We start from the raw sequence: 21443 nt of genomic DNA, 5'->3' as shown, positions 1-21443 counted from the left end.
TTGTCTATGAGGTTCGGAACGGTTGGCTTTCACACTCGCAAGTGTCCCGTGCCCGGGCACACCAAAGCGCTCCCCCAGACCACCTTTTCAAGTGGATCCTGTCATGGTTCCCCGTTGCGCGCCCGAGCGCGGAACGGAACGCAACGGAATGCCACGTTCACACTCATCAAATGTTCTGAAACTGGGGTCAATTTGGGGACAAGTGTTCTCGGGAACAGTACCGGGACGCCAGTGAGAAAGCACCCTTAATAGTCATCAGACTGATAGACTCTGGGTGGCCAGATTGTTGGTGTGTTAACCCATTTTCATTCGATCATGGATGGGTGTGACAGGAAATGACATCATGCACAGTATCGGCTACCTCCACTGTATCCCAGTGGCCAATGTTCTGATTGTCTATGGGGATTACTAATGTAATAGTGACTTTGACCCGTTTGACCTGAACTGTACATTGAACTATTTGTAAACCTGTAATCGTCAACAACAAATGGGCGATTACATTTTGAAAATGAGATTCAACCGAGTCTTGTTGACCCGCCAGGATAAAACCCTTAGCGAAATGAGCTGAAATCTCTTGTGATGCGATCACAAGAAATCCTATCAATCGATAATTTCTAAGACATCGACTCTGACAATATGACAAAGAGCTTTCTTCTTCTTCTTCTAGAAAAATGGCAGTCTACCCAGCTGATTAGAAGTGACCATCTGAAGGGAAATAAACCTTTTTCCCCCAAAGGTAAACAGCTCCTCAGAAGCTCGTGGCCTTGTAAAAAAGAATGAGCAATCTGTTGAAATAGTTTTGTAAACTTGTGATGACTGCAGCTTTTCCTGCCGTACGTTAATTTGCTGCTTCTCAGAGCAGGAGGTTTTCAACACCGTGTCTGGGATTTCCAGAAGAATCTCGGCGATGAGACGCCGTTTGGACGATGGCTTCTGGAAACCCCAGGACAAGCCTACCAGCCAACATAACTTCATGTACATTATTCCAAAAGTCTCCATTGTAGCCATGAATACGTGCCTACACGCTACCAACAACTGTACACCTGTTTAGCTTACAAATGACACCCTCATTTACAATTCCTCGACTGGAGGAGATGATATGAAGGCACATGTCCTAGAAACTCAAACTAAAAAGACCGATATCTGGTTCATAAAAATAGAAAATAGAAATAGCCATTGAAATAAAAACAAACGCGCCATCCAGTGGAAAACAGTGGCAGTGCCGTTATAAAAACCACAGAAGCGAGAGAACGCACACTGAGGCGTCTGCTGCTCTTCTTTCAGGGAATACTGTTCTTCATTGAGCACCACTGATCTGCCTGGCGACAGATGATGCTCAACCAATCAAAATGTCCGACCCTGGCGGGTTTGTGGTATTATAATCTGGAATATTTCGGTGAAAACAAACCAAGAAAAGAAAGAAAACAAAGACTTAAGTAAGTAGGAATCGTAAGAAACATGCTAAGTGGCAGGTGAAATACGGCAAAAAAAGGGGATAGAATGACATAATCGTCTAGGAGTAGAAAAACAGAAAAGAGTAAACGTTGTAGAAAGGCAGTGTGTAGCCTCTACCAGTTTGGCAAGACCCAAACCCAAACCCTGTTTCCAAAGCCCCGAACCCATTTGTCCCCAAAACAAAGTTCCCCTCCTCCCTTTGCCCCGCAGCCCCGTCCAGGGCAGAGTGGACCCTGGATCGGGGGTCGGTTTGTGTTTTGTCGTTTTACTTCTTGAACATGTCCTGCAGAGGTCCCGGCAGGAACTTGAGGACCGTGTCCAGGATGCTCTCCTCGTCATCCTCGTCGTCGTCCCCGCAGCCCGCAGGGATGGCCTTCTTGGGACGCGTCAGCGAGCCCTCACACGCCTGCTCCATGGCCGCTTTCTCCTCCGCCTCCTTCTCCTCTTTCTTCTTCAATCCGTACTGAGAGGAGAGGAGAGGAGGTGAGGAGGTGAGGTAAGGAGAGGAGAGGAGAGGAGGAGAGGAAGAGGAGAGGAAGAGGAGAGGAGAGGAGGAGAGGAGAGGTGAGGAGGTGAGGTAAGGAGAGGAGAGGAGAGGAGAGGAGGAGAGGAAGAGGAGAGGAAGATGAGAGGAGAGGAGGAGAGGAGAGGAGAGGGGAGGAGAGGAGAGGAGGAGAGGGGAGGAGAGGAGAGGAGGGGAGGAGAGGAGAGGGGAGGAGAGGAGAGGAGAGGAGAGGAAGAGGAGAGGAGGAGAGGAGAGGAGAGGAGAGGAGAGGAGAGGAGAGGAGAGGAGAGGAGAGGAGAGGAGAGGAGAGGAGAGGAGAGGAGAGGAGAGGAGAGGAGAGGAGGAGAAAGAGAGTGAGGATGAATGAGGAGGAAAAAGGGCAACAAGACTTTGGTTCATTAGAACAGTGATTCCAAACTGGGGTCCGTTCTCGCTAACTTCTGGAAGTTAGTGAAAGTTAGTGAGAAGCTATTTCTGAGCCACCAAGACACCCAAACTCGGTTACTTCTTCGTGAGACAGACAAGCACATCATAACGTTACAGGAACTGTCTCTCCTGATGCTGCACATGAAAACCCCTAGGCATAGATTTGTTAAAAACAAAGATGGCTGACTAAAACAAATGTAGTACATCACAATGCATGTCGTGCACACTTAAAGGATGGCTTTACCGTTTATCAACCCACTTATCAACCCACAGGGACGGCACGGTGGCTCGGTGGTTAACACTGTTGCCTCACAGCAAGAAGGTCCCGGGTTCGAACCCCGGTCCGTCCCAGGTCCTTTCTGTGTGGAGTTTGCATGTTCTCCCCGTGTTTGTGTGGGTTTTCTCCGGGTGCTCCGGTTTCCTCCCACCATCAAGAAAGACATGTATGTTAGGGTTAATACTCCTGTCAGTGCCCCTGACCAAGGTACTGGCAAAAGAACTGGAGTTGGTCCCCGGGCGCTGCACAGTGGCTGCCCACTGCTCCTAGTTCTAGGAAGGTTCCTAGTAGAGGATGGGTCAAATGCAGAGGATGAATTTCCCCAAGGGGATAAATAAAGGATAACTTAACTTAACTTTGTATCATATATAATCTCTGTAATATAAGCACATGGGCAGTGTTTACCTTATCTCTCTGTTTACCTCATGGAGAAAGATCCTCCCTTTCTTTGCCTGCAGAAACTCCACCCTGGCCAGCTGCAAGTCATTAAGGCTCGTTAAGGCTCTCCATGCTGTGCATACTTAAGAAATCTAAATAAACAATAACAAGCGCCCTCGGAACAGATTCCGTGTCTCGAGCAGAACTTCCACAGCTCCGTTGTGACGTAAAACGCGTCACAACGGAGCATTTTGCCAGAGGAGGAAATGGGAGCTCTCCGTGAGGAAAATAGAGCCAGAAGGTAAATACTGCCCATGTGCTTATAATAATAATATTAATACAGAGATTATAATGACAAAAGTGGGTTGATAATCGGTAAAGCCATCCGTTAAGCACAATCAGTCATTGGTCGAAGCCTATGCAGGCAGGAGCACTTCCTTACCTTGTCCCTGATGGTCTGCCGTACTTTCTCTCTCTCCGCCTCCATGCGGGCGTGCTTGGCCTTCCTCTCATCCTCCTGCTGCCTCAGTGCCTCCTGTCGTTCCTCCTCCTTCTTGCCTGCTTCCGGGTCCTTCTCTTCCTCCCCACCCAGCATCTTCCCCATGTCTTTGGTGGCTCCTACAAAATAAAGCACACACACACACACACACACACACACACACACACACACACACACACACACACACACACAGGAGTCACCACCCAGCATCTTCCCCATGTCTTTGGTGGCTCCTACAAAATAACACACAAGGACACACATAAACCGCATTTTGACTGCATATTACCACAAAGTATCGCCTCTACGCTATACTGTCTTTTGGTATAGTATCTGTTGGATTTCCACTGCAAATTATACCTCCTCAATGTGCCCATCCCCACAACTGGTCGTCATAGCAACGCTGCATGAAGTTGCCATGCCGTGCTGTAAAACTGTGTATAAAAGTAGATAGCCTCAGAGGCTCCTTTTTATCCAATTAAAGACCCTACATGGAACTTTTAGCTGGATATTAAATACTGATGCTGCCTCCTTATGACCTACATCAGCAAATCCCACCATCGGCGAGAAGATTGGCTATTTATAGTTACTAGGAGTACGTGCGCTTGATTCCTAGGCTCGCCCGCTGCTGCGCGGGCTCACCCGCCCTGCAGCTCGCATATGCAGCTTACAGAGTGAGGAGCGGAAGTCGCCGCCAGGACAGTCTCACCACATCGATAGAAACTTTTGGAGCCATAATATTGTTAGAAACAACAGATATCAAAGCTGGTGGGCTTTATGGAAAGAGCATGACTTCAACTGCGTTATATCCAGTGTTGGGGGTAACTCATTACAAAAGTAACATATTACATGTAATATATTACTTTTAGCAGTAACTCAGTAATATAACTTATTACTTATAGGATTTCAGTAATATTATACCAGTTACTTTGTCAAGTAACTCAAGTTACAAATTGAGTTACATTTTATTAAATCAAAGCACATATTTAAAAAAGATACAATCATTTCCTAATCAAACTGTGTTTTTATGCAAATAACCACTATAGATGACAATAACAAAGGAAAAGAATAACATTTAGAATTTTGGATTGTTTACACTGACTTCAAGGTGGTTGAAATTATTTTTCGGGATGTTCTGGGGCGGGAAATCGGCGATGTCATTCTATTGCTGCTGTTGTTTTGGTAAAAGTAGTGTAATAAGTAACGAGTTGCTCTACACAGAAAGTAATATTGTAAAGTAACTTATTACTTTCAAATGAAAGTAACTAGTAATATGTAGTATATTACATTTTGAAAGTAACTTGCCCAACACTGGTTATATCAAACTAAATACATAGGGGGGACACGCATGTACAGGGGGGTGGATTTGCACGTAACACCCCACAGTGCCACCCGGAAGTCAGGTGTTTGCTGTCGGCGTGACGTCACTCTGATTCCTCGTATTGTACTCAGAGGTGCGCTCTCTATAGTGCACTTCTAGTTAAAGATGCAACATAGGGCGAACTTACAAAATACAAAACTGAAAACTACCACTGCTAATAATAGCCTACTACTTTAACTGCTGTTTTAGTAACACTCAAGGCCACATGAATACAAAGAGATGACAATACAGCAGTACCACGCAGCTCTGTCATATTGCAATAAGTCAACAGTGTGCGGTAGCAGTTCTGAGGATTAAGTGACAACAGGATTCCCCGGAGACCCTGGAGGCGGTGGCAGCGTCTTGGAAGATGAAACAAGAGAAGAAGAGCCAGTTGGAAAAGCCTCAGAGAATCAGTGGAACAGAAGAAGACACATCCTCCCATCCGGTGATGTGGACTCAGCCATCTGTCCGAGCCACCTGCACCTCGGACGCCGGCTTTGACCCTGTTCATTTTGAGACGTGTTGTATGATGACTGTGAACAGAGCAGCCTGTTAGTCTCTCTCAGCCTACCTGTTCATTTTGAGACGTGTTGTAGGATGACTGTGAACAGAGCAGCCTGTTAGTCTCTCTCAGCCTACCTGTTCATTTTGAGACGTGTGTATGATGACTGTGAACAGAGCAGCCTGTTAGTCTCTCTCAGCCTACCTGTTCATTTTGAGACGTGTTGTAGGATGACTGTGAACAGAGCAGCCTGTTAGTCTCTCTCAGCCTACCTGTTCATTTTGAGACGTGTTGTATGATGACTGTAAACAGAGCAGCCTGTTAGTCTCTCTCAGCCTACCTGTTCATTTTGAGACGTGTGTATGATGACTGTGAACAGAGCAGCCTGTTAGTCTCTCTCAGCCTACCTGTTCATTTTGAGACGTGTTGTATGATGACTGTAAACAGAGCAGCCTGTTAGTCTCTCTCAGCCTACCTGTTCATTTTGAGACGTGTTGTATGATGACTGTGAACAGAGCAGCCTGTTAGTCTCTCTCAGCCTACCTGTTCATTTTGAGACGTGTTGTATGATGACTGTAAACAGAGCAGCCTGTTAGTCTCTCTCAGCCTACCTGTTCATTTTGAGACGTGTTGTATGATGACTGTGAACAGAGCAGCCTGTTAGTCTCTCTCAGCCTACCTGTTCATTTTGAGACGTGTTGTAGGATGACTGTGAACAGAGCAGCCTGTTAGTCTCTCTCAGCCTACCTGTTCATTTTGAGACGTGTTGTATGATGACTGTAAACAGAGCAGCCTGTTAGTCTCTCTCAGCCTACCTGTTCATTTTGAGACGTGTTGTATGATGACTGTGAACAGAGCAGCCTGTTAGTCTCTCTCAGCCTACCTGTTCATTTTGAGACGTGTGTATGATGACTGTGAACAGAGCAGCCTGTTAGTCTCTCTCAGCCTACCTGTTCATTTTGAGACGTGTTGTATGATGACTGTGAACAGAGCAGCCTGTTAGTCTCTCTCAGCCTACCTGTTCATTTTGAGACGTGTTGTATGATGACTGTGAACAGAGCAGCCTGTTAGTCTCTCTCAGCCTACCTGTTCATTTTGAGACGTGTTGTATGATGACTGTGAACAGAGCAGCCTGTTAGTCTCTCTCAGCCTACCTGTTCATTTTGAGACGTGTGTATGATGACTGTGAACAGAGCAGCCTGTTAGTCTCTCTCAGCCTACCTGTTCATTTTGAGACGTGTTGTATGATGACTGTGAACAGAGCAGCCTGTTAGTCTCTCTCAGCCTACCTGTTCATTTTGAGACGTGTTGTATGATGACTGTGAACAGAGCAGCCTGTTAGTCTCTCTCAGCCTACCTGTTCATTTTGAGACGTGTTGTATGATGACTGTGAACAGAGCAGCCTGTTAGTCTCTCTCAGCCTACCTGTTCATTTTGAGACGTGTTGTATGATGACTGTGAACAGAGCAGCCTGTTAGTCTCTCTCAGCCTACCTGTTCATTTTGAGACGTGTTGTATGATGACTGTAAACAGAGCAGCCTGTTAGTCTCTCTCAGCCTACCTGTTCATTTTGAGACGTGTGTATGATGACTGTGAACAGAGCAGCCTGTTAGTCTCTCTCAGCCTACCTGTTCATTTTGAGACGTCCAACATGTGCATCCTCTTTAGTCAAGATATAGAAAAAGCATTTGACCAAAGACGCAAAGGGGGAAGAAAAAACAAGGCTAGGTCAAAACCTAGTATATGGCTGAAATGGGTGTGCCACGTGGCGTGCCACGGCCGACCAATGGTTTAACTTCCTCAGTCAGTCAGTCAGTCAGTCAGTCTGGTCCTGCTGTTGCGGTCCAGCCAAAACCAGTTTGATAGGAAATGTGGTCATAATTGGGAGAAACACTAATTCTGATCACTGATCGATGGTGTTATGCCATACTTGGAGGATGGGTTGTGTTAAGGGCTGTTTTTTGTTTGTTGTTCTTTATAAAGAAAATTAACTGGGTGGATATTTGGGTTGTAAATAACTTGGGATAGATGTTTATATATTTAATTTGGGTTCTAAATACTTTTGGGATATTCCTCTGAATCTTTATATTTGGTTGTAAATAGATTTAAGAAGCTGTTCAAGTTATTTAATAGAGAAGTGAGAAAGGGGTAGATAAGTTTTACTTCTACCTACTCCTTTTCAGACAATGTTTCCTTGTTTTGTTTGTTTATTTAACTGTTTTTTTTATTTCATTTTATGTTCGAAATAAATAAATAAATTAATTCACTTGTATTAGGATGTATTTATTTTATTATTATTATTATTATTATTATTATTATTATTATTATTATTATTATTATTATTATTATTATTATTATTATTATCAGATTGTTACAAACACATCACCCTGCCTCCTGCAACTCAAAAAGGTGCTCCAAAAGACATAAAATAAGTCTTCTCTGGTGCGTCAATTTCAAATTAATTCAGAGTGCATATTTTCTAGTTGAAAAAGTATAAACACAAAAACAAACAAAAAACATTCGAGATGACGCATTTTCCTTTTATTTTCATCTTCATTTACCAAGCGAAGGTTTCCTGAAAGTATTTCTGCATCGACCAGCTTCATTTATGCACATTCACACTGCAAGCTGCCCGGCCTTCTACTGCCTGTGAACTCTACTGGACATATCTGGGGTGAACTGCCTTGCACAGCAGCACCTCGGCAGTCACAGCTGAGGAAGGGAGAGTGTTTGATCTGCTTCTGCCTCTGTTCTTAAAGCGGCTTCACCTCTTTATCCCTGACAGAAGCTGCTTTCCAGACTCCCTCTGGCCTGTTGACATTGCTGTTGTCTGATCGATAGTAAACACAGGACCACCTGAGAGTGTATGAATTATGGATTGGTCAGCAGAGAGAAAACTTAATCTGGGGATCGACCTGCCTCTCGGCTGGGCGTTCGCGAGCGAGGGGGGGCCTGGCTGCCTCTCGGCTGGGCGCTCGCGAGCGAGGGGGGGCCTGGCTGCCTCTCGGCTGGGCGCTGGCGAGTGAGGGGGGGCCTGGCTGTATCTCGGCTGGGCGCTCGCGAGCGAGGGGGGGCCTGGCTGCCTCTCGGCTGGGCGCTGGCGAGTGAGGGGGGGCCTGGCTGTATCTCGGCTGGGCGCTCGCGAGCGAGGGGGGGCCTGGCTGCCTCTCGGCTGGGCGCTGGCGAGTGAGGGGGGGCCTGGCTGTATCTCGGCTGGGCGCTCGCGAGCGAGGGGGGGCCTGGCTGCCTCTCGGCTGGGCGCTCGCGAGCGAGGGGGGGCCTGGCTGCCTCTCGGCTGGGCGCTCTCGGCTGGGCGCTCATGAGCGAGGGGGGGCCTGGCTGCCTCTCGGCTGGGCGCTCGTGAGCGAGGGGGGCCTGGCTGCCTCTCGGCTGGGCACCTTGGTGAGCGAGGGGGGGCCTGGCTGCCTCTCGGCTGGGCACCTTGGTGAGCGAGGGGGGGCCTGGCTGCCTCTCGGCTGGGCGCTGGTGAGTGAGGGGGGGCATGGCTGCCTCTCGGCTGGGCACCTTGGTGAGCGAGGGGGGGCCTGGCTGCCTCTCGGCTGGGCACCTTGGTGAGTGAGGGGGGGCCTGGCTGCCTCTCGGCTGGGCACCTTGGTGAGTGAGGGGGGGCCTGGCTGCCTCTCGGCTGGGCACCTTGGTGAGTGAGGGGGGGCCTGGCTGCCTCTCTGCAAAGCTGTGTATTTTCTGCAGAATTAAACGTGGTGGAAAATACAAGCGTAGCCTTGCTCGACATAATTTATATCCTGCTGTTGCATCTATTGAAAAGCCATTCGTGCTTCAACGGGACATTGAGTGTGTGCTTGTTAAATCAATAAGTAAAGGTATAGCCCGTGATTAACAGCAGACAAGCTGAAATCTATAATTGACGTCACTGCAGGATACAGTACATGACTTATCAATGCAATGCAAAGTGAAGGCAAATCAGTTTCTTCTGCTTCTAATGTGACTCGGATTGGAAAAAAAGAATGAAAATGCAGCTTAAAGAAGGGAGAATGAATGGATGAATGGATGAATGAATGAATGGATGAGAATGAAGAAGGGAAAGGACAGGGATCACTGGCAAAAGGTGTACAGGTCCTGGGGAGATGGCTTCTCTGCGGCGCGAGCGGTAACCCTGCAGTCTGCCTTGGCCTTGGCAGTAGCAGCAGCAGCGCACCAGATGGTGATGGAGGAGGTAAGGTGATGGAGGAGGTAACGTGATGGAGGAGGTAAGGATGGACTCGATAATGCAGGTTTACCAATGAATGAAATGAATGAGGCGTCCGTAGCTGATCAGCCCTCACTGATATCTTATGGACATGTTGTGCTGTACGGCAGGGAAAACCCTGCTTATTGCTCCTAAATCAGCAAAAAGTAAATGTTAAAGCCCCTGGAAACCCAAATCCACCATAACCTAATAACCCTGTAATTTAGGGTCTTATGTGCATACGTCTAAGCATCTAAAAAGTATGAGGCATTACTTCCAATATAAATCCTAAATATTGCCATTTGAGTTTTTGTACTGTTCCTGATGTTGGGTTTGAAGTGGGCGTGGCTATGCTCAAGACTTGTTATACAATAAGCCCTGTGTGAACCAATCGGGCTGAGGTGCACGCCCACACCGTTTCAGAGCAAATAGGACTGCTTAGTTTCAAGACTTTCAAACCTAATTTTACAAACTTGGCGACATTTTTAATCGTTCAAATTTGGCTGGGTGGATAATAAAAAAAGAATGTGTGGTGTGAAAAATGCATATTTATTTTTGGTTTCCAGGGGCTTTAAGAGGACATATTGATTTCAAGCTGTGTGTGTGTGTGTGTGTGTGTGTGTGTGTGTGTGTGTGTGTGTGTGTGTGTGTGTGTGTGTCTGGTGTGTGTGTGTGTGTGTGTGTGTGTGTGTGTGTGTGTGTGTGTGTGTGTGTGTGTGTGTGTGTGTGTGTGTGTGTGTGTGTGTGTGTCTGGTGTGTGTGGGCCCCTGGGCGGCTGGTCCTGCCGCGGTCCTAATTGCCCCGTGGCGCCGTGCGGCAGCGAGCCTGAGGATGACAGATTAACGGCCAGCTGGGTGGGGCGGGGGAGCAGTGACAGGTTCCCTGGGACCCGCTGGGGAGCTGGGTTAAGGTCAGACTGTCCGCTACGGTGTCTCATTGCTTCACAGCAAATACACACCGCGTGTGTGTCCTGGAACCGTGTGTGTGCAAATATCTACTGTGTGTGTGTGTGTGTGTGTGTGTGTGTGTGTGTGTGTGTGTGTGTGTGTGTGTGTGTGTGTGTGTGTGTGTGTGTGTGTGAATGTGTGTAGATAGGCAAGTGCATACATGTATGTGAGCACGCACAAAGGCCGTTATGGATGCTTTCATCACGCACAAGCGCACAGACACACAGACACACAGACACACACACACACACACACACACACACACACACACACACACACACACACACACGGTTGGAAATGAGATTCTTGATCTCGGGGGAATTCATGGTTGGATGAATGTTAAAGTGACATGACATTTTCATATAAATAAATGTCTGTTTTGCTCGTCTTTGACTGATTGCTCTAACACAACAGTGAGTCAACCTATATCCAGTCAAACAGCCGGTGTCAGGTGGCTCATAGCACGAGCAGTGATGCAGCCACACCATGGCTGAACAGACAGACAGAAGAGAAAGCAGAGACCTTTGATATAGATAGAGACACCACACTGCTGAACAGACAGACAGAAGAGAAAGCAGAGACCTTTAATATAGATAGAGACACCACACTGCAGGCTTCACCAACAATAACAAATGGTACCAAAGTCGATGGGATTTCAAGCAAGACGGCCCAACTTCAACTCACTTCCTGTCATTTTGTCACGCGGGTTTTGCTCATGGTCAAGAGATTTTCGGCAGGTCTGAGTCTATTGGAGTCAATGGGAAAAGTCAACGTGATCTCAGATGATGACAGATCCCTCAGCCCCCATATTCAATAAAGTAAATATTCAGCCCGTTCTCCGAAGCCACATATCTTCAGAATATTCTGACACTAAAATGGCATTTTTCAGACAGACAAATCAGGAGAAAATTCAACTTGTTCAAGACCTGTCTCTATCTCAGCAACACACTCTCGCGAGATTTGGCAACAGGAACTTATGTTAGCGGTCAGGGAGCGATTAGCTAAAGCTACATTTGAAGTTTGTTGACGTAGTAGCTAAATCTGTGGCTAGATTTATTTTTTTATCGAATATCTTAGTTTCAAATGTATTGAGCTAACAAGGGGCAGCGCTGTGTTTATATGTGTGGTTTGTGTGGAGTTTGGGAACTCACAATCTCTATTTCAAGTTAGCTTGCTAGGTCAGCACTAACTAACCCCTGCTTGAAGAAGAAAACAAGTGGGGGCAGAGTGGGGGGAGTAACGAGACTTGGGGAGAGGTGATCACGTGACCACTTGCATTTAAGAGACTTGCTGCGGCCAGTTGTTAGAATTGGGAAGATAGGGCCACAGGTATCTAGACATGTTGCTACTTCAATAGCAGATCACATATCTAGAAATGTTGCAGCATATTTTGGATTCAGAAATGTCTGTGTGTCAGTGGATTGCAGAAATGTAAAATGCCAACACAAGGACACATGCAGGCAGAACACACAGGATTGCAAAGGACACCCTGTTAGCAACCCCCCCCCCCCCGACATAAACACACACCACACGCACATACACACGCACACACACACACACACACACACACGCACGCACACACACACAACACCACCTCCTCCTCTCTATTAACCTTGTGTGTCACTCCCTCAGCAGAACGAGCCCGAGAAAACCTTCGCTGCTCGTCAAGGTTAGACCCCCGACCCCAACATCAATTTACGTTCATCATCATCATCATCATCATCATCATCATCATCATCATCATCATCATCATAAATTACCCTCGAAGATGGGGCGGGGGGGGGGGGGCTGTACATTTATCAGGACGTCTAATAAGCCACGTCTAATAAAACATCTCAGCAGGGGACTGATTGGTTTAGATTAGAAAAGTTGATTGTCCTCATTGAGGCAATTTGTTTTGCAAATTAAAAAGACCGTTACACAGCAGCGCACGAACATTCAACACACGATCACTGCATATCGCAATTAGAATGAAATACATACTGTGCAGTACTGAATACAGAGAGCAGAGTTTAAAGCTCAAATTATGTAACGTTTCCCCCCCTTAATATAACAGCTTTTCAATATTTCTGATGGTACACTGACTTCTAATAGGGAGAATCGTGCCTCTGCGTCATTCCCACTCAGCGCCCTGAACGCCTTCTGCACCATCATGGTTTTTCCTGCTTAGAGAATTACGAGACGTGTTTTCATGGACAAATCTATTTTCTGCCAAGCGTTGTACTCTGTGGATTTCTGTCTCTCTTTTTTTTTTTAGATTATTTTTTGGGGGGATTTTTGCCTTTATTAGACAGGACAGTAGGCAGACAGGAAAGGTGGGGAGAGACAGAGGGGACGACATGCGGCAAAGGACCTCAGGTCGGATTCGAACCCGCGTCGGCCGCGCGAAGGACCGAGCCTCCGTGGTACGCGTGCTACCACGTGACCCACCAGGACGCACGATTTCTGTCATTTGTAATCGTGCAGCATTACGCCCATGTGTTGTGAACTATTATTGAATAAAGTGATTTGTTTAAGAAAGCAGGGAATGAGCATTTGTCGTCATTATGATGGCACTACTCTATGCACTGAATGAATAACTGCTCCACTAGAATCGATATTTGTGATCATAGATCAGTAATAAAATCTTTTATGACCGTATTTGGTCCTGGTTGGCTGAATGTACAGCGAGACGTTCAACAGTCACACAGGGAGAAATCCACAGCAGCTGTAAATGTATCAGGACATCTAATAACACATCTCAGCGGGGGCGATCGGATTTGATTAGCAAAGTTGATTGTCCTCATTGAGGCAATTTGTTTTGCAAATTAAAAAGACGGTGACACACAGCAGCAGCATTCAACACACCGTCACAGTATAGCACTGGAGTGGAATCACCTAATAAACAAAAATGCATTCTGTGCGGCAGGCCCCGCCCACAGAAATGGCCGGGCCCGGGAAAAGGTCCAGTGAATGGGCCCTCCCCATTCTGCTTTAGGAGGGGGGGGGGGACAGTAAATCACAAAATGTACAGGACTCCTGGAATGCATTTGACAGCACAAATGAATAACAATATAGAGGATGGGAGGGGAGATGACCTTAGAGAGCATGCACAGATGACATCAGCCTCTGTAACAAGACACTCGGGTGTGTGCGGAACATGCCTCTCTCTCTCTCTCTCTCAGAATGGGGAAGAAGGAAGCTGATTGGTCCATCCGGTTAAGCAAGAGGACGCATGAACATTAGAAGGACCGTAGGCTACAGAGTGAATGAAGTGTGTCAGTGATTATTCCTGCGCTCCCTCCCCACAGAGACACCATAACAGTTTCCCCCTTCCACCCATCAGCGTCTTTAACCTTCACACGTCTCCTTCGCATGTCTCCTTTCCATGTCTCCTTCGCATGTCCCCTTTCCATGTCTCCTACAACCTCCTCCCTTCCACCCATCAGCGTCTTTAACCTTCGCACGTCTCCTTCGCATGTCTCCTTTCCATGTCTTCTACAACCTCCTCCCTTCCACCCATCAGCATCTTTAACCTTCACACGTCTCCTTCGCATGTCTCCTTTCCATGTCTCCTACAACCTCCTCCTCCTCCACAGAGGCCAGTGTGACCCCCCTCTGTCTGTGACAGGGGAGCTGTCCGCGGTGCTGAACGAGGCAGAGCTGCAGCACAGCACGCAGAGGCCGGCCCAGCCGCTGTCCCAGGTACCAGCCGCTCTGCCCGCTACCGTGCGGAAGGTGGAGCTGTGTTCATCTCCTGACTGTGATTCCCTGCAACCTGGTTGACAGCCCAGATAACTGTTTGTGCTTCCAGCTGAATCTTGACTCGCCTCCACGCAACTCAAGCTTCTGGGTGCCCTCGTGTTTTGTCTGCTTTGTATAGTTATTATAGTTTTTATTTATTTATTTTATTCTATATGATCTGTTTTGGCAGTCGCTCTTGTTATTTCTGTGCTTATTCTGTGTTGCGCTAGTTTGCCCCCTGACAGTATTCATGGACACCCCACTGCAGCTATAGCCCTAGACCTGTCAGTCATTCGATTTTGACCCCCTAGCCCCGCCCTCAAAACAGCAGCTGTGGCTGTGCAGTGGCACAGACTCTATTACAGGGGTGGGCTACTTTGATAATAGAGAGGGCCACACAAAAAATTCCTCGTTACCAGATTTTGCTGAGGGCTGAACGACGCAAGTTACCAGCCAATTAGAATTTCCACTAGCCAAAATGTTTTTCTTGAAATAAACCAGAATATGAGTGAGTTAATTTAAGCATTAGTATCAGTAGTGGCCCAGGATTCTCAAAGCCTGTGTTGAGGGTCACACAAGAACAAAAACACTCTTGAAGCTAAATAAATCCAAAACCAACGAGTTAATTATTTAAATTTCTACTTCAATATAGAACAGTCGTTTCTTACACATGAGATTACTTTTAGCCTTTTAGCCATAAAGATTATTGAAAGATATTCCATATTCCAGACTGAAATGCTATAACAGAAGAGTATTGGCCAGAATGACATGAACATTTGGAAACTTATTCAGCGGGTATCTTGCATGTTGCCTTCAGATGCATTGTAAAAAAAACAAAAAAACAAAACAATAAAACAATTTGCAATTCCGCGGGCCGTATTTTGCCCATGTGTGCTCTATTATGTAGTATGCAGTACGCAGCGATTCAACATAATATTTGAGTCGGGGGAGCAAGACCAAGGTGGGGAGATACAGATAGGAGAAGCCATTGTTATTTGTGGCCTTTAGGACTCAAGCAAGATGTTTCTACACTGATTTGAAGTCAGAGGAAGGCAGCTATATAACAGCAGGATGGGAGAGACGCTGTTACTGGGAGGAGGGGGCTCTCTGTGACCGTCTGAGACGACTGAAACCTTTTCGCCGAAGTAAACGAAACGTGAAACGGCGATTTTAATTCTGTCGAGCAACACTAATCTCAAAAATGTCCCACCACCCCACCGCTTCCTGTCCTAACCCCGCCCCTCGCCTCCTCGTCCCGGCTGCACAGGAAATGAAACGGCCTCATGGAGCTTGTCGTCCTGATCTCACAGCGTATCTTCATGGCATCTCTTCTGCTGCTTTATTACAGAGGCTACGGTGGTGAGAGGGAAGAGATCCGGACGATCAAAGGTAGTCAGCTCATAATGTCGCGACGCAATGTGTGTGTGTGTTTCTGTGTGTGTGCGCGCGCGTGTGTGCGTGTGTGTGTGTGTGTGTGTGTGTGTGTGACATCCATGATAAACATTAAAGAACATATCGGTGACTAAATAAAGTGGGCGTCCGGGTGACGCAGCGGTAGCTTCCCTGCCTAGACAAAACATGAGGGTCGCAGGTTCGCGCCTCGGGTGGGAAGTCGGATTGAAGGTATGTGTCCTGGTCGCTGCACTAGCGCCTCCTCTGGTCCTTCCGGGCGCCTGTTCGGGACGGAAGGGAAGTGGGTGGGAATAGCGTGATCCTCCCACGTGCTACGTCTTGCCGGTGAAGCTCCCCGCTGTCAGGTGAAAAGAAGCGGCTGGCAACTGTGCACGTGTCGGAGGGAGCATGGTGCTAGTGTACGGCTCTCCCCAGAACCAACCAACCAGGGCAGCAGGGGAAAAAAACATTTTTGTATTTGAATGTGTATAGCCTATATAAGAAATAAAGGCCCGTCTCTCAGCGGCTTATATAAGATCAAGTTCGGTTCCCACCCTGCTCATGGATCCACCTCACGCCTCAGTCAGGACTGATTAATCAAACACGAGAAGTGAGTTCTGATAAAGCCGATTTCTAATTAAACACCTAGTAAAGGCAATCTGTGGCCCGATCCATACCTCCCTGCACCAATGAGATGCTACGATCCATACCTCCCTGCACCAATGAGATGCTACGATCCATACCTCCCTGCACCAATGAGATGCTACGATCCATACCTCCCTGCACCAATGAGATGCTACGATCCATACCTCCCTGCACCAATGACATGCTACGCTCCATACCTCCCTGCACCAATGAGATGCTACGCTCCATACCTCCCTGCACCAATGACATGCTACGCTCCATACCTGCCTGCACCAATGAGATGCTACGATCCATACCTCCCTGCACCAATGAGATGCTACGATCCATACCTCGCTGCACCAATGAGACGCTGCTGCAGCATCCACACATATAACTCTGCATACACACAAGCACACCAGGTGTGTGCTTGTGTGTGTGCTTGTGTGTGTGAGAGAGAGAGAGAGAGAGAGAGAGAGAGAGAAAGAGAGAGTGAGAGAGTGACAGAAACAGTGTGTGTGTGATTATTTGGAATATGTTCCATGTATGACAGAAATCGTAATGCTTGCTTTTGAAATGCAAAACAGTCATTATCTCCCTCTATAAATTGACATTCACAGCAGCAGCAGCTTTGTTCATTCAATCTGAAGCAGAGAGGGAAGGTGACCACAGGGGGGCGGGGCTGGATCAAATCCAATCAGGTTTGTAGTGGGATTGATGTGCTGACACACCCACCCACATGAACGCAGCTCTCCCATTGGCTGAATTATTACTCTCCATCTCAAAATGCCTGTCTCCCCCCTGGGACTGGAAACAATACCGAAACCTCATCTATGTGTGTGAGTGTGTGTGTGTGTGTGCGTGCGTGCATGCGTGCGTGTGTGTGTGTGTGTGTGCGTGTGTGTGTGTGTGTGTGCAAAAGCGAGATGTTCTTGCATTTGTTGTTGATGCATTTGTTGCTTTCACTATGTTTGTGTGCGTTTGTTCCACTATATGTGTGCGTATGTGTTTCTGGATTGTGTGTGTGTGTCTGTGTGTGTGTGTGTGTGTGTGTGTTTGTGTGTGTGTGTTTGTGTGTGTGTGTGTGTGTGTGTGTGTGTGTGTGTGTGTGTGTGTGTGTGTGTGTGTGTGTGTGTGTGTGTCATTGCTTCTATATATTAATGGCCAGCCAGCTGTGTCCCAATGAAATAAATGGCAGTCTGTTACAAGTCTCCAAGAGAAAAGGTCACAGCCAGACAGCACCTCTCTGGGAGGTAAATTACAACACGGAGGGAGGGAGGGAGGGAATGAGGGAGGGAGGGAGGGAGGGAGGGAGGGTGGGAATGAGGGAGGGAGGGAGGGAATGAGGGTGGAACCAATCACAGAAGGAGGGATGGAGGGGCAAATAGAGAGTGGGGAGAAAGGGAAATAAAAAGAAAATGGAGAAAACAGAGAGAAGGGGAGATTTAAGGGAGGAGAGGAAAAGATTTAGGAGAGATGGAGGGTATAACGACAGGGATAGAAAAAATAAAACAGAGAGGGAGAAAATGAGAGAGGGGGGGATGACAAGCATGGTCGCCAGAATAAAATGTTGCCGTGGTACGTCTCTGCAACCAACGTTTCTGAACTAAAACACGTTGCATATCAACAGTTCAAAAAGAGGCGTGTATCAATGGCCAGCCTAGTGGTCGTGTAATTAACTACAGTCTGCTCTTGAAATAGCGAGGTGGGAAGTAAGAGGGTAAGGGATGGCCTTATTGAGAGAGACCGGGGGTTTGATCCCCCATGTGTTCAAAGCAGGGGCGTAGCTATGGGTGGGCCTGGCTGGGCCTAGGCCCCACTTCTTGCCTATAGGCCCATCCAATCACGAGACTTTAAAACTTCCTAAATGGCCGACATTACTGTCTTTCAGAGGCTGTAATGGGCTCATTTTTAGAGTCAGAGTGAGGCTCCTGCTATCATATGAGACTAGAAGAGTTAATGCATCCATTGGTGCAACCCTGTCATGTTCACTTGTTGGGAAGGAGGCTAAATCATGCTCTAAATTTAGGCTAGATTTTGGCGAAGCAAAAAGTGGCATGACCATTTTCAAATGGGTCCCTTGACCTCTCACCTCAAGATATCTGAATGAGAATGGGTTGTAAGGGTACCAACGAGTCTCCCCTTTACAGTCATGCCCACTTTATACTGATCCTATGCAGTTTTGATTAGACGATTTTCTTTTTTGCACGCAGTATAAATGTGTTATTTGCACCTTTCTATTTGAATATTTTTGCATACTGGGGTCCCTAAACAGTGTTGGAATTTCCTAAATGGGTATAAGTGGAAAGTTGATACTCTTGTTATTAGAATATAGGAGACATGATGTGATCACGCTGCCATGCTACTGTAGCATTACTTATGTCAGCATGCATTTTGAGCGGAGCTAAGCTGTTTGAATCCTCTACCCACAAGGCTTGGTCAGTGTCAAAAGTGGGGTTTTGCTAGGTGTCAAAAGGGCGTAAGTGCAATAATTACACCCTTTTGACAGCAAACAAAACAAACCTGTAATGACTTTGCAGAACACTATGACTCTGTGAACAAATGGAATGACCCGTCATGTTACCTAAAGAGCAGGTAGACCATGTGTCCCAGGACACATGACTTATTGATGTGTCCTGGCTGGGACACATTCAAAGAATTGTAAAACCCCTGCAAAACTCTTACTATCAGACCTCGTGTTGACCAGTTCACACTCCTAACCTTATACAATAACATTTGAATCTAGGCCCAAGTATTTAATGGAAATATTAACATATTTATATTAATCTAATATTGACCTCCTAGAATATGAATTAGAACATATAGGAGCGTAGAAATGGTGTTATCATGCTGCAATGCTAGCATTACTTACGTCAGCATGCATTTTGAGCTGACCTAAGTGCTGTTAGGCTCCTCCAGTCTACCCACAAGGCTTGGTCAGTGTCAAAAGTGGGGTTTTGCTACTGTAGGTGTCAAAATGGCACACATGATGCAGTTACACGCTTTTGACAGCAAACAAACCCTATACTTTTACTGTCTTTGCAGTGAGCTATAGTGAAATGCCAACATTTTATTCTAGCGACAGGATTGGGAGGAGAGGAGGAGAGAGGAGAGGGGAGGAGAGGAGGAGAGAGGAGAGGTGAGGAGAGGAGGGGAGGGGAGAGGAGAGGAGAGGAGAGGAGAGGTGAGGAGAGGTGAGGAGAGGTGAGGAGAGGTGAGGAGAGGAGAGGAGAGGAGAGGAGAGGAGAGGAGAGGTGAGGAGAGGAGAGGTGAGGAGAGGTGAGGAGAGGAGAGGAGAGGAGAGGTGAGGAGAGGTGAGGAGAGGTGAGGAGAGGAGGGGAGAGGTGAGGAGAGGTGAGGAGAGGAGGGGAGGGGAGGTGAGGAGGGGAGGGGAGGGGAGGTGAGGAGAGGAGAGGTGAGGAGAGGTGAGGAGAGGAGGGGAGAGGAGAGGAGAGGAGAGGAGAGGTGAGGAGAGGAGAGGTGAGGAGAGGTGAGGAGAGGAGAGGAGAGGAGAGGTGAGGAGAGGTGAGGAGAGGTGAGGAGAGGAGGGGAGAGGTGAGGAGAGGTGAGGAGAGGAGGGGAGGGGAGGTGAGGAGGGGAGGGGAGGGGAGGTGAGGAGAGGAGAGGTGAGGAGAGGTGAGGAGGGGAGAGGAGAGGAGAGGAGAGGAGAGGTGAGGAGAGGAGAGGTGAGGAGAGGTGAGGAGAGGAGAGGAGAGGAGAGGTGAGGAGAGGTGAGGAGAGGTGAGGAGAGGAGGGGAGAGGTGAGGAGAGGTGAGGAGAGGAGGGGAGGGGAGGTGAGGAGGGGAGGGGAGGGGAGGTGAGGAGAGGAGAGGTGAGGAGAGGTGAGGAGAGGAGGGGAGAGGGGAGGAGAGGAGAGGTGAGGTGAGGAGAGGAGGGGAGGGGAGAGGAGAGGAGAGGAGAGGTGAGGAGAGGAGAGGTGAGGAGAGGTGAGGAGAGGAGGGGAGGGGAACGGAGAGGAGAGGAGAGGAGAGGAGAGGAGAGGAGAGGAGAGGAGAGGTGAGGAGAGGAGAGGAGAGGAACGGAGAGGAGAGGAGAGGAGAGGAGAGGAGAGGCGAGAGGAGAGGAGAGGAGAGGAACGGAGAGGAGAGGAGAGGAGAGGCGAGAGGAGAGGAGAGGAGAGGAGAGGAGAGGAGAGGAGAGGAGAGGAGAGGAGAGGAGAGGAGAGGAGAGGAGAGGAGAGGAGAGGAGGAGAGGAGTGATGGGAGGATGAGAGAAGGAGACAGGAGGGAGATGGAGCTGTAGGAATAAATCTGTTATTACTGCTTCTGGTCGCCGGGCTGATGGCAGCAGATGAGAGCGCTGATTTAAGCAACCGTTGACCCCCGACCCCCAATGAGATGGGGACGGGGGGATATGGATCTGTCTCCTCCGTTCAGTCGACCGCCTGCTACTCGCCATGCGAGGATTCTACAGTTTGTTTGCTTTGGTCTGAACCAGACAGGACAAGTTCACTTTGTTGCAGTTTTATGTTTGATTCCTTTAGATTCACACTAATTGATTGGATTTATAGCGCCTTTCTAGATACTCAAAGCACTTCACATATCGGGGGGAGGGTAGACTCTAGACGCTATCTTATAAGATTAGATGACGTACTCCTTTCAAATGCTGGATCTCTTATTTTGGAGCAAAACTCCCCACACAGAAACACTGCATGCAGTTCATACTCACCACCTAAGGCTTGTTTCATTACAAAATCCATGGTTCCTGCAGGTTGTGACGGTCGTTCTTCTCAAAGCCAAAAAAGAGCTGAGCATGTAGCCACCGAGCCGGATCTCTGCTTCCTCTGTCTGCTGAGTGTCTCCTGGGACTCCACCTCTACTGGACCTGAGGACGAGTAAAGGAGAGAAATGACATCATCAACAAATCTACCACTGCACTACCCAGATGTTTGAATTTCTACTATCACAGATCCTCTAACTCAACACATTGATCCAACCTATATCAGCTCATAAAGCTTCTTCACTGTCTGTTCTATTTCACAGACACTCTAACTCAACACACTGATCCAACCTATATCAGCTCATAAAGCTTCTTCACTGTCTGTTCTATATCACAGATACTCTAACTCAACACATTGATCCAACCTATATCAGCTCATAAAGCTTCTTCACTGTCTGTTCTATATCACAT

General features: G+C 47.6%; 1 protein-coding gene across 1 annotated transcript; it reads right to left on the bottom strand.

The window, feature by feature from the left end:
• Window positions 1-1720: 1720 nt before the first annotated feature.
• On the bottom strand, window positions 1721-21053 carry cplx2b (complexin 2b; the record flags this gene model as incomplete). The annotated part of the gene is made up of 3 exons (XM_083651290.1): window positions 20982-21053; window positions 3484-3659; window positions 1721-1918 (listed from the first exon to the last, which is right to left on the bottom strand). Exons 1-3 carry the CDS (start codon window positions 21010-21012, stop codon window positions 1721-1723), a joined length of 405 nt encoding a protein of 134 aa, XP_083507416.1. The 5' UTR covers window positions 21013-21053.
• Window positions 21054-21443: the final 390 nt, after the last annotated feature.

The sequence above is a fragment of the Poromitra crassiceps genome (assembly GCF_964638095.1).
Source record: "Poromitra crassiceps genome assembly, chromosome: 15".
NCBI classification, from domain to species: domain Eukaryota; kingdom Metazoa; phylum Chordata; class Actinopteri; order Beryciformes; family Melamphaidae; genus Poromitra; species Poromitra crassiceps.
The sequence above is the reverse complement of the archived record's forward strand: the minus strand, read 5'-3'. Positions and strand labels throughout refer to the sequence as shown.